At 39.8% G+C, this 13,936-nt stretch overlaps 1 protein-coding gene across 1 annotated transcript; it reads left to right on the forward strand.

Annotated features, from left to right (window-relative positions):
• The first annotated feature begins 3,765 nt into the window (after positions 1-3,765).
• On the forward strand, positions 3,766-10,617 carry hopx (HOP homeobox). The gene is made up of 2 exons (XM_084953862.1): positions 3,766-4,049; positions 10,336-10,617. The coding sequence occupies exons 1-2, from the start codon at positions 3,900-3,902 to the stop codon at positions 10,411-10,413; spliced, it is 228 nt and encodes a 75-aa protein (XP_084809988.1). The 5' UTR covers positions 3,766-3,899; the 3' UTR covers positions 10,414-10,617.
• Positions 10,618-13,936: the final 3,319 nt, after the last annotated feature.

Raw genomic sequence — 13,936 nt, forward strand, 5'->3', positions numbered from 1 at the left:
CAAGCACATTGAACATGCCTGTAGATGTCCAGAAAGCTTAAATGAATACTGGATATATGTCTGTATTAAAGGATATATATAAACTCTCAGAGTCTAATGGGATCTGCTTTGCATGATTGCATGGATTTGTGCAGGAAAGTCACCCAGCAAGCTTTTCAGTGAGAGTACCACATAATTATGGGTCTAATCAAAATCCAAAAATAGCACCGCAAGAGACTGCGTGCTGTGTGTTGAGGATATGGGAGCATTTATCAGGCCTGTATTTACAGTTTCTATCATCTGAAATCAGGATGTTTTTACTTTGTAGGAAGATCATCACAATAGCTGGTTTGCTAAATGAGTCAGTGTCTGCTTATTAGAGAACAGCAGTGCAGAGAAAAACATAATAATGACGCAGAAGGAAAGTTTTTTTCTGTTAGGAGTGCCTTGGTTTTAGTCATGCTTGGACAGGTGCTTTCAAAGCAGTCAGTCACCATGTTCTGAAAAATGATAGTGGGAAAGCCTTGAGAAAATAACCATGCAGATTAAGCTGCAGTAGAGATGCAGAGGTGGGAATTATTCACTCTTTATTTTTCAGGATTTGGCATGAAAGCTCATCTTTATATTCGAAAAGTATTCATGTTGGGACACGAGCCATGTTTGCTTTGCTGTGTTAGCAGGTTTTCGTCAGCCCCCTGGTGCATTGTTTCCAGTTTTTCAAAGCTTCATTTGCATGTCAAGACTGTTAAGTGAGTGTTGAATGAAACGGCTTTTTAGTTGTCTGATTTTTGGTAATCGTGTAGATATTTGAATATTACTGTGATACTACAGCGAGTTAAAAGTGAAGCAGAGGGATTTTTATAGATATATAGTGTGCTAATCCCATTCTCTCAAATGTCATTAACACAGTTGAACCCATACGCAATAATAAATATACATGTGACACAACCACTGTGATGTCCACCATGTTTCAAAAATGTACGCATTTTTGGTTGTCGCCAAAATGTTGCTCTAAAGCTCGCCTTCATGAGCGATGGGTCATCAGAACAGCTTTTATGGACGTCATAAATTAAGCAAAAAGTAGGGCCATGTACTCATAAACTTCAACACAATCTAATTTCTTTTTGCAGCCAGAGGAAGCTCAGTAAAAGCTGACGATGCTATTGCCCTATTATTTGATATTTGATATTAGTTTTGCAACTGAAGTGAAGTGTTAAATGAGTCAAGCATGAAAAACGTTTGTGAAGGGTGCAGGCTGTGCATGAATGGTTTAAAAAGAGGGCTTTCACCCAGCAGGGAGAGCTCTCCTTCAGGACTTTTTGACTTCACACGGGTAAAGCTGTGAACAAACCGTGAGCTTTTCTTATTTCTAACCAAACCTAATAATAAAGTAAGTTAAGCTTTTTAAAAAAAGCTTTTGGTTTTAGAAGGGACACAAGCTCTAGTCTCCAAAATGAAAGTCATGTGTTTGTCCACCTCAGTCTGCTTCATTTCTTGCCTGAAGATGGCACAAACAAAATGGGCATTTCCCCAAAGTCCTGTAGCACTGACTGACACTGCCTAATGAGGAAGAGTCCATAAAGTATCAGCTGCTTCTAGTTTCCAGCAATAATCACTTATCAGTTCATTGAGGATTGATATTGAGTCAGTGAGTCTCTGTCTTTATCATATACAGGAAGTGATGATGTACTCAACGCCTTCCAGCACATACTGGTGTTGCTTCTCATCCTCTGACAAGATCTGGTTGGTTCTGGTTCTGGATGATCCCACTCATGCAGCTCAGCAGTGCAGTGGAGTCTTTCTGTGTGGAGTCTCCATGTTCTTCCTCTGCGTGCCTGGGTTCTACCCGGCAACTTTGACGTCCTCCTGCAGACCAGAGACACTCATGTTGACTTAACTGATGATGCTAAATTAGATTTGAATGTGAACGTGCATGAAGGGCTGTCAGTTTCTCAGTTTTAGCCTTACAACAATGCAGCTGGAGCCAAAATTCACAGATCTGACACAGTCTTGGCAGATATTGCTTATTGGTTGAGAATAGCATAGAATAGAATAATCCTTTAATTGTCCCACAAGGAGAAATTTGGGTGTAACAGCAGCAAGAAAGACACATATACAAACAAACAGTACACAAGACACAGAACAGAAACATACGCAATTTTTACATATTTACATGAAGGACAATGGTTACCAAAAACTGAGTACCATACTGTTATTAAATTAAATAAAATTAAATACAGATAAGAGGCAACCCTGGTTATAGTGTGAATCGGTTGATAAAATGTGGTGCAAGTTACAGCGCTGATGTAAACATCTATGTTTGTTGGGAGAAGTTCTGATTGTACAGTCTGACAGCTGCAGGGAGGAAGGACCTGCGGAAACGCTCCTTCATGCATCGAGGATGCAGCAGTCTGTCACTGAAGCAGCTCTGCAGTTCAGCAACATTTACATGCATGGGGTGGGAGACTCTGTCCATCAGAGATGTTATTTTGGCCAGGGAAGAGTTATAATCCAGAACTGTGTTGTTTGCACAATATTCTGAAAAAGCTTTTTGTTTTTCCTGGTGTTGATGTAGCCGCTAAGACTGGTGGACCTAAATCTTCACCACCACGTCTGTATACATACAAGCGAAAAGGGGAGTGAGTGGGTCAGCGCTCAGAGCATAGAAACTTAGCTGGCTTCAAACACACCATTTATTTCCATAAAAAAAAAAAATTTAAAAAAAAAAAAAAAAAAAAAAAAAAAAAAAAAAAAAACACAGCCAGAATCACAAATACAAGTTAAAATTCCCCGTATACAATAAAAATAGTGTTTGCAACCCGCTAAAAACCCTGCCGGCAGAAATAACTATAAACTATTAAAACAAGGCTAAAAAATGTTTTCCATATGCTAAAATTACCCTCCCACAGTCCCATAATCCCACAGTCCAGCCACACATGGGCGAATGGTCCTTATCTGAAAGAGACAGGAAAGGAACTTCTCTTCCGGTATGGTAAAACTCGCCAGCAGCAGACCAGGGAGGAGGCTCCTGTCGCAAACCTGTCTCCTCCTGACAGCGCGTCGCCGCACAGTCCCGCCCCACTCCACACCTGAACACGGCCTCCCTTGTCTCACCGTCAGATGCAGGCAGAGGGGCATCCCTGCCCTGTTGTGAATTGCGGCCATCGCCACCCACTGTTGCCGTTCCTGCCGTTGGGACTGGATCGCCGAACGACTCGCGGCACCCCACAGTCAGGCAGCAGTTCCTTCCACACACGTGCGGGCTTGCACGCGTTCCTTTTTCTCCTGCTCACCTTTCGTGCGTCGCTTTTCTTGTCTCTGCGCTCACTATCCCCTTTAACAGGTCAACCTGGCGGCTGATAGGCCACCTTGGGGAACGCCCCCACCTCACAGGTGCCTACAATGTCTGTCTGTTTAGTCCACAGTGGATTAAAGGAATATGGTACAACATTAACACACATAATATAAATATGAGGATAAAACCATGCAATATAAATATCAATAAACAAACATGCAATATAAATATCACAATAAAATCAACACTATGTACCAATACACAGATTGATAAAACATAAAAACACAAATTTCCACTGTGTGACATTGACATGTTGCAAAGCCCATTCAGTGGACCGGATTTGAGCCGTCGGTAGGCGGGTTCTAGCCCGTGGGCCTCATGTTTGACAACCCTGGTGTAACATTTGTATTTCTCCGCCTCTTTTGTTCAGGGGAGGGCTCTGCTCTGTTGACAGTTGTAAACCCAGCGCTCACATACTCACACACCCACACTGCTCACAGACTCCCGCCGAGCTGTAAGTACGCGCTGCTTCATCTCTGCGTCCTCTGCGCGCACATCTGAGCTCCAAATCAGGACCGAAGCAAGAACCCGCCGGAACCACTGGCGAGCAGGAGGAGACTGGAATATGGGTTCTAACGCGATGGACAGTATGAACCTGTCTCAGGATCAGATTACTATCCTGGAGGAGAATTTCAACAAAGTCAGCAAGCATCCGGACGGCACGACGCTCATGCTGATCGCGGCGGAGTGCGGACTGTCAGAGGAGGAAACACAAGTGAGTAAAACCGAAAAAACTCCTGCAGCCTCTCTTTACTGTCGTTGTGAGCGGGAATGCTTTAAAACAGTGTGGAGTTCAGTTTTCCCGATGTTACTGATCTGGGAGGCTTATCGATAAGGAGCTGTTTAAACGATAGTGTGGAGCAAACATAGGACACCTTTAAGTTATTATCTCCATGGAGATCACCGTGACAGGCCTGTGGAGACTGACAGTGGTGATTATAAACTGGAAACATTTTAATAGGAAAAAGTATAAAAAAATACCTGCATTCCAACTTCTACTAAAAATGTACTTTTAATATTTAAATACTGTTCAAGGCTGAAAAACGCCTGTTGATAAAAAGCATTAGTCTTTTATCATAATACTTTTTCCTATAGTAGGAAGTACTTTGTTTTATTCTGAGATGTATTAAAGTAGTACTTTATTAAATGTACTTTCCGTTTGTGCGGTTTTCAGAAGTTTAACTTTACTCAGAGATGTTGAGTCTGTAAATCGGACTTTATGCTTCCACGGCTTCATGTGAACAGAGTTTACTAGTGTTTGAGTAAATCTTGTCAGAGGCTCAGTCAGGTGACCTTTGAGGAAATAATCATGCAGTGTCAAAGAAATAAGACTTTAAATTTGTGGGGCAGCTCCGCTGAGATCGAACAGAGCGCTCAGTGTTTCTGTTTACATCACAGTGTGATGAAATAATCCGCATCTGAGTGTAAACCAACAGTGACCACAGCTGATCAGCAGTGGAGCAACTCCAAGTTGTCTTTCCTGATGAAGTCACCCCAGAGTCAGGGGGGTCAGCTATTGTTAACACTCATAACACTGATTCATCAGCGCAGGGTGACTTTCAGAGGAGCCCTGGGATCAAACAGTGAGGGCGGGACTGCTGCGTCTGTTTCAGATGATATCATTTCTGGTGATGTGGTCGCTGCTCATACCTGTGCCAGATTAGCGTGTGTGTTCAGATGTTAGAAATGCGTCTTCTCTGGCTTACATTTCAGATATCAGCACAAAATACATTTAAAATCAATGCTTCAACGTCAATAAATGCTTTTTATAATATAAATCTTCTTTAATCATAATCAGTTAGCTTTTCGAACAAAAATGCAAACCATTTCCTGGTTTTTGCTACTTTTAATTTGTTTCTGCTGTGTAGAAAAAACCCCTGAATATAGTAGTGGCTATGGGTGTTTCACAGGAATGTTTGACACCTCACTGACAAAACAAATGCGTTATTTAAGGGATAATTACTAAAGCCTGGCTGATATTGAATTTTTAAGACCTATACTGATATTTTTGATTTAAAAAAACCTGATATTCTGATGTATGCCTGATAATTTTTTCTTATACAGACATAGAGTTATAGAGTTTTTCTTTTATTTAACTATCACTCTGCATAAATCTGTTCACTGCCCTCTGGTGAGCAAACTATGCAACATCAGCACTGATAACATGGTTGAAGGGTGTTTCTCCCGTCTGTTCTTTACTTTTTAAATGTTCATTTATCGGCCATTATAAACATCAATACTAACAATAGCTAATATTGGCCCACAGTATTGGCCCATTGATAAATCAGTTGGGCTTTAATAATGCCTAACCCATCAATTATACATTTCTTTGCAGTATAACTTACTGTTTAATATTTTTATGATCTTTTAATTTCATCTTCAGGTACCCCAAATTTGAGCTAGACCTTGTTACTTACAACATTTTTAATAATTTTGCCAATACATACCCCTCACCGGTTTATAGAGCTCAGTGTAACGGTACCAAATCTCTTATTTATAGCCAGAAAATCCAAAGTTAAAATCTACTTTTTGCTTAATTATGTCAAGAATAGAAAACACACACCGTTTTTGTTTTTGTTTTTCATATTCAAGCAGCTTAATAAAGAGAATATTTGAATGAATTCTTGAAAATTTCCTTTTGGTACTGCCTCCATTCGGTCTCTGTCTCTGCTCCTTTCCACATGTACGCACTCCCACCTTGACTCTATCTGAGGAATGCCGTAGCCTACTGTAAAGTCTGAGCATCTGTCACATCTGCAGCCAGATGTGAAGCTTCAGTGCTCTGATAACAACACAAAGTGCACTAAAGTAACGCAGGCACCTCCTCTTTGCAAGCAGCACTCTGAAGCTGCCATCCATGATGATGTTTTAACTTTGCAAACGGTGGGATGTTTCCTTTTAGAACAAGTTTCCTGTTCGTGATTTGGCTGGCAAATGACCCAGCTGTTTGCTTAGGTGTACTCAGCAGGAGGCGAGGCCCAACCTGTGGCTCTGTCATCTGAGCTGATGCAGCATCAGTTTCGTTTTGTAGGCAAATTTCTGCCTGTGTTTGTGTTTGTGTTTGTCAGGAGTGATAAAGCTGAAGACATGGCATGTACATTAACAGTTCATGTATGACAGATATGTGCATCCTGCCATTTTTTCTGCTGTAACCCAACAAACTAGTCCCAGAAGATTTTTCTGGACTGCAGTAACAGAAGCGCAGCAAAAAAAAAAAAAATGCTGTCATTTAATGTCTCTGTTACTTGCTGTGCAGAAAAAAAGTAAAACAAATGAGAAGAGGCAAGAAAAATAATATTAGTCAATTATTTAATCACACACAAAGAAAACATTCCCATGGGCCCTTTTTATAAAATAAACTAACTTAAAATGTTGGCACGACAATCAGTTTGGTCTTTCCTGCTTTTTAAATAATGTTGTTTATAAAGCCGTACTCATGTTGTTGCTGTGACATCAAGCAGAAACATGGAGCCATCAGGGTAGACTATTAAGCATTCATAGTCCTTTGAATCAAATGCTAAAAGCCAGTAAATGTCTTTGGATAATGCACCAGGTGAGCAATCTTCATGAAAGATCTTGATAATCTCTGTTTGACTGTAAGCAGAGAAGAGTGTTATGAGTAATCAAATAGCTTGGAGGTGTGCAGGATGATTGGTAACAGTGTAGAAGCAGAAGACAATAGCCGTGTAAGTGGTTTTGTGTGTGTAATCCAGAAAAGCCAATGTGTTTTTGCCCCAGGATGGAATATAATGATCCCACCTGCGTCCTCCTGTTACATACAGGGGGTAATTTTTATTTAGCATAGGCCACATGAGGAGGTGATGACAGTGGGAAGAGTAGCGGGTTTGTCAGGAGGAGACTAAAGGTTTTTTCTTTTTACCTTTTTTTCACCTGCTGGTTGGATTTAGGTTCTGCAAACTACTCAGTTAGGTTAGAGCACCCTAGACTCATCAGGTAAATTTAGGAAAACATTGTGGTTTGGATTAAAATCCACCTCTTCACATCATAAATGACATGTTGGGAGAGACACACTCCACCTCCACCTTGTATGTAAATGAACCACAACAGCTTTGAAAAAAATGGCACTGACCCACATTCCCAGCCTGGAGAAACAGACACTCCAGGAATTTATGCAAGTGAAAAGGTCGAAATGTCCTCCTACCTTTTAAATCCCAGATATGAATCTTTTTTCCGAGTATGCGGAGAAAAGGCAAATACAGGTCTTCCTTTGTAACCAATTTCCCCTTTAAAGGATTAGGTTTTACACATTTAAAGGATTATTGCTAACAGTAGTAATTCAAGGATCCAGAAGTCTGCGAGAAAGTTTATTCCAAACATCAAAACTAAAGAGTAACTCGAACCATCGCTTCATCCTGCAAGATGTGGACGATTTATGGCCTACGTTTCACTTTGGCAGTAGATCCTTGTGCATCTATTAGGAGATGTCCTTTATGGAACTAAAGTGAAGGAATTATAACCAAGAAAAGGTTGAACTACAGCAAACACATGTTGCTGCCAAGCCTAATAATCAGGCTATTCTGTATTTCCATTCAGTGCACACAAAGGTGCTTGGCCAACCTGACAGGGAAGCCCAGTCCAGGCAGGGTAATGTAAAGGTCTGGCCTCTCATCAAAAAGTACTGACTCAGTCTCCAGCTGATCTTTTTTTTGTGCGTGCCTTTCTTTCTCTTCCTGTCGACCCTCCTAAGCGTTTTGTATTTGTTAACAAAGCTCTCATTGGAGAAGGTTTAACTGAATGAACCCACCCCGGCTACCACTCCCTGTTCCACATTAACCTTTACAATGTTATGGGCTCCGTGCAGCATGTTTGAGCTCCTTTCAGTGAACTCTTCCTTTGTTTTCACTGCTGCAGGGTCAAGAGTCAAGTGTGAAAGACCGTCTTACGTAATCCACTTAAAGTCAACAGGAAAAAATGACATAAGCACCATTGTGTGGTTCAGCAGGATTACAAAAAGTGACAGCTTCCATTGAAAAGTGGGTGAAGAAAATTGCATTGTAATGGACTGGCTTTACAGACGGGATAGAGCGCGTACAGCCAAGTTCAGAGAATAGTTCTTGAATTTATTTAGTCTGATCATGTTAAAGTGCAATCCCAGATGACTCCAAATGGGAATCTTGTGTGTTTTCAGTACAAAATGAGGAAACCATCCCTCTCGCCAGGCGCACGGCTCAAACATCCACCCTAAGGCCCATGTCAGAGGGTCTGCATCCCTCCCCAGATTACGTCAGCACTCTTGTGAATCCCAAGACAACATGAATTTCAAAACAGCAATGCAATGGGTCACGGGTGTGTGCGTGTGTGTGAAAGCACTCTGTGCAATCATCTTCTGGTCAGAGTTTTAGTGTAGCAGTTTTTGGCAGAGGGGTCAGAGAAACGGGCCATGACTACATGCTGTTAAAATTAGATGGAAACATTCGTTTTGTGCGGTTGCCCTGAAAAAACTTAGCTGTGGGGTCACTGCTCTGCCACGATGAGTCAGCGACCACATTAACATGCACTGAAAAGATGTGACCGTAGTGTGATTGTGAAGGTAATGAGAGTCAGATGGAAAGGGGCTTTTGTTTAGTTCGGTGTTGGTTATTCATATTTCCATGTGGGGATTCTGTATGATGATTATGCTTTGGTCACAAATAACAATTAATATTTACCTCAGATAATTTGAGTTAAGTTGCTTCCTGTGATGCTGTCCATGGACTGTATATAAAAGATGTCTGCAACAACCAGCTTCCTTATCATACACTTGTTAGTTATATCCTTTTTAAAGCTGTGAGTTTTGAAACTGGACATGACTGAGCAATGTCTTAATTTGACTGTGAGACCAAAGACAACATGTATATGCTGCCTAGCTTACAGATTTTAATTAAAGCCCCTTCTTTTAATTAAATAAGAGCCACAAGCTAATATTAGCACATTGAAATGATATATTTTTTGTTATGCTAACTTGGAAAACGTTACCAGGCCAATGTTAGCATGATAAATTTTTAGATGGTAAATACTATTATTATTATTATTATTATTATTATTATTATTATTTATTTATTTATTTTTAATTTATTTTGGCAAATGCTGTGATGGTAAAAAAAAGAAAAAAAAAGAATTTCGACCAGTTTTAGCTGAAGCGATAAATATTAAAATATTGATTTTATTACAATTTATTAAATTTATTGATTGTTAAAGATATATTAGGCTAACATTAACATGTACAAATGTTAAATATCAGCATGTTTTACTTTAGATTTTTTTTTGTCACTTAATCTTAGGCTTTATGTCTGGCTAGGCTAGCTTGAGAGTCTGATGTAATATTCTGCACCATGTGGCAACACATAAAAATGTTGGCATGCTGAAATGATGAATACTGAACATTATATTAGGCTAAATTTAATAAGTGTTATTAAAAATGTAAATAGGCTAGATAGTAAACATTGACAGTTTAAGTTTCTATGCTAAGCCAGGCTAACTATATCTTTATGGTAAGCTAGGCTAGTCACGTCCAGACTCTAATGCCTTACTAAAGCCACAGATAGGAGCTCAGTAGATTTAGGTGGTAGTGTCTCATGAGAAAAAAACAATTATTCTCTAAAGATATTAAATTATGTGATCCACCGCTATATTTTTAACAGTCAAGTTTAAGTTTCACATACATATCATATTTCTTTAGCTCATGTGTCTTACTTGAACACACACAATGATTATAATACACACAAACTGGGTGATTAGATTACCAGTTTAAGAGACCCATAGAGTAATGCGCTCCAGTTGGTATTAGTAGTGGTTAAGTTATTGTCTACATGTAGGCTTGTAACCAGTAGCCTCAGGCTGAAAATGCATATAAAGAAGCCTGTATTTAATTCTTGGAAATATGAGAAGTCCATGAGTTACATCATCAATCTTGTGTTCAGGCTTTACATTAGTGAACAAAACCCCCTGCCTCCTGTTCTAACCCCACCCATGGGTGTGTTTGTCCTGTTTGTTTCTTACAGAAATGGTTCACGCTACGTAACGCACAGTGGAGGCAGTCAGAGGGTCTTCCAGCTAAACAGGGATCTGTGCTGGACTGAGATTTTCCAACCACCTCTTTGGATGCAGGGAGCTACTTCCTTCTGGACGAACTGACTTCCCCTCCTATTCCTCACGTTTCCCTCTCTGTTCGTTTTTGTATCTTTGAAGCTGTTTTATCTTACAGAATGTGAAGGTTTTTGTGTGTTGCTGCCAATATATCTGCCATGGTTACAGAAATAAACATATTATTATTGTAAGTTAAACTGACTTGGAGTGTGTTTTGCAACTATTGTACATTTGGGATTCACATTCACTGAGGGAGCCGGGTTATATAATGGTGGGCTGTGGTTTGAAAAGGATGGGGGCATTGTTTGGTTAGTGTACATGCAATTCTGTCAGCAGGGACCAGAGCTGGACGCAGAGCTGTTTATTTGACTATAAAAGATGTAAGGAAGCGCTGGGTTTACAATAGATGCTGCTGGCATCAGCTGCCACTATCCAGGAACTTGTGTGGACGAACATGGAACATTTCCATTAGTGAAAGAGGAGAAAAGAGGAGGGGGCAGGACATGACTGAAACAAGTCACACTGTGGGCTAAACAAATGCAGGTGATGTAATTTCATTGTTCAACCTCCTCCGCATAACTAAATGCAGTAAAAAGGATGTAAACTCACCAGAAAGTTGGAGCTTTAATCCTCAAAAAGGGTCCAAGCTGCCAGTAGTATATAATTTCACTTACTGTAAACAAGTCCCATTATAAAAAACCAAAACCAGTGCAGTTGGCAGTATGGAGTACCATCACTGCCAAAAAAAAACCCCATCAGGGAGTCGTGTTGTTGTACTACACATTTACGTTTAGTTTACCTGAAAAAATATAAATTTTTAATTTGTTCTTCTCTGTAGAGCCTGTTGTTATACATAGATTTCACAAAGTCTTTTTGCTTTGTTTTTGTTTTGCTGAATTAATTTTTACAATTAAAAAATTATCATGATCTTTAGTCTTTATTTTTAGTGAAATCTGGTATTGCTTTTTAGAATATGTTATATTAAAAAAAGGATCACCCTGCAGATTTTTAGTCTGAAAAATCTTTGAATTCAAATTCACTTCTTTTCTATCAGTCATTTACTTTTATGGGCATCTTTTTGGTTGTTGTTCTCAGATATCATGACATCATGAAATAATTACGGACATTCCTAATCCTAAATATCTTACAAGACACAGGACTTAAGCTCTTTACAACTCTTGTTTGCAAAATGAATGATTTTTAGGTAAAGTATCTATTCATATAAGTGAAGACAGTCATGAAGCATCGTCTCCCAGGCTCCTCCATACAACAGAAAGCAGACCTGTATTCCTGTCAGCTTTCCTCAGATTTTTTTTTGTCAGACTAAGCGACTGAGCCCGCACTCATGTCACACACAGACATACCTTGACTCCATCGCTTTGCAGGGCAAAATCTAGCCACAAGCAGTGATATGTGATATATCGCTGGCTGTTGCTCATAAATAGATCGTTTCTCTTGGAAGGGGTGGTTGGGATTTTTAAGTGCCTCTTTAGCTTGCTTGGCATAGACTCAGCAACACCCAACCTCTCCTGACTGATGATGCACTTAAGGTGAGGGAGGCTGGTGTGCCTATTGCAACTGAAAGAACTGGACAGGGAACTTTTGTGATCCTGCCTTCAGAAAGCATATTTTTTCTCCTTTCTTGGGTGTTGGGTCATTTGCACTGGTATTTAATTATGATTAGACAACTAATTAACCTTCTTGCTGTCAAACAGAGCCCTTGATGCTCCCTTAGTTCCCATTCCATCTTATTTACCGTCATCCAGCAAACTGTGCAAACAGACTTCAGTTCCCTTTAACAGAAGGGTTTAACTTAAAGGGAATTTAATCTGTAAAGTAAGCAGCAGTAAATTAATACATTTTTAAGCAGTTATATAATGCATTAATATCCAAAATATCCTGTGACACACCTGGCTTTGTCTCAAGGTACACCATTTGGGGGCCACAGCTCTGCAGTAGCCTGTAGCTAAGCTTAATATAGTGATGCCATGCAACCACGTTAACCTTTTCTCGTCATCGTATGAAAGCGCGTTAAAGTTATGAGATGACGCGAGTGAAAATGCACTATGCTACTGTATGAACAAATGCTGAGGAAAAACAACAGAGAAATCTCACGTCAGCTCCTTCTACATGATCAGGAGATGAGCAACCAAAACTGGTGCCCATTAGGTCCCCGAAGGTTCTTATCTATATCAGATGCTATGATGTCATTGTGTTGCCTAGCAAGCTCCTACAAACAGTTAAAATCGCCTGTTTGTTGCAAAAAACCTTTTAAAGGCATCTTATCATTTTCATCTCATGACAATAACGTCTATCATTTATATACACAAAACTTTCATTATACGTAAACTAAATTATGACATCATCATGTTGCCCAGCAACCACATAACAATGTAATAAAAAGCACAGGAAAAACAATACAGCAGCATGAGCATGTACTAGTACAATGACAATGAAACAAAGCTGAGGGTTGCCAATTAAAGTCTACTCTGAGCATTAACTTACTTACTTACGTTTTAGATATGAAAATGTGTTCTGAACTTATCTGATCTGAAAATTTGGTGTGAGAGGAAAGGAAAGGAGGTCTCCTGCCAAGAGGCCAGCAGCAAAAACCCTGATCGTGGGAACTTTCTGCAGAAACCAACACCAACCCAACAGGTAGTTCCACTGCTCATTAACACAGCTGCTTTTGTTGATGTTTTAACTGGCACACTCGTGAATTATGACCTATTAGCGTTTACATTCACAATTATTGAGAGGCTTTAGAGGACTTGTCTAGAAATACAAAACACACACACACACACACACAGTGGTGGTGTCTGTTTCCTGAGCCTGGGGGTGTTTTCCTCTGTTCAACCAAGCATAAAAAGAAAGCGAAAAAAGTCACACCCACCAAAGAAAAAACAAGCGCATTTTTTATAGTCCCTGTAGAAAACACACATTGTATCACAGACCCTGCTCCTCTTCGCCTCCTCATAAATCTCCATCTTATCTCACAGTTTGGATTGCTTAAAATTGTAAATTGGTTTCAGGAGATATATGTGGTTGACTTTTCTTTTCTTTACTGCCTATAACAGTACAAAAGTTCAGCAGGTTTGTTAGAAGATTCACCAGGTTTAAAGGGTTAATATGAGTAGTTAACCATAGTTACCTCATAGGGTTTGCTCTTGAAACTAAGCTGTGTAATTGGCCTGTCTGTGTTTCAATTTAGACGTGTTTAAAGCTACACTTTATTTACACGTTGGTGGCACCATGTTAACAAGGTGTATGATGCATGTTGTAGGATATTTTCTTCATATTCATTTTAGCACATGTTCAGTTTCCAACATCAGTTTGTGTTCCTTTAGTCTCTAATTATCACCCTCTTCTTGTCTTTTCTCTAAAAAAAAACCAGTGGGATGGTTTAAAAACAGGACACTTGCACCCGTTTCTGTTCAAACCGTGGCTGTGCAGAACAGTCGGTTTGTGGGTGACAATACTTTAGAACTACTCTGCCAGCATGAGCAAGTGTTTGAG

The sequence above is a fragment of the Perissodus microlepis genome, chromosome 2 (assembly GCF_051167445.1).
Source record: "Perissodus microlepis isolate ML-2025 ecotype Zambia chromosome 2, ASM5116744v1, whole genome shotgun sequence".
Classification (NCBI taxonomy): Eukaryota; Metazoa; Chordata; class Actinopteri; order Cichliformes; family Cichlidae; genus Perissodus; species Perissodus microlepis.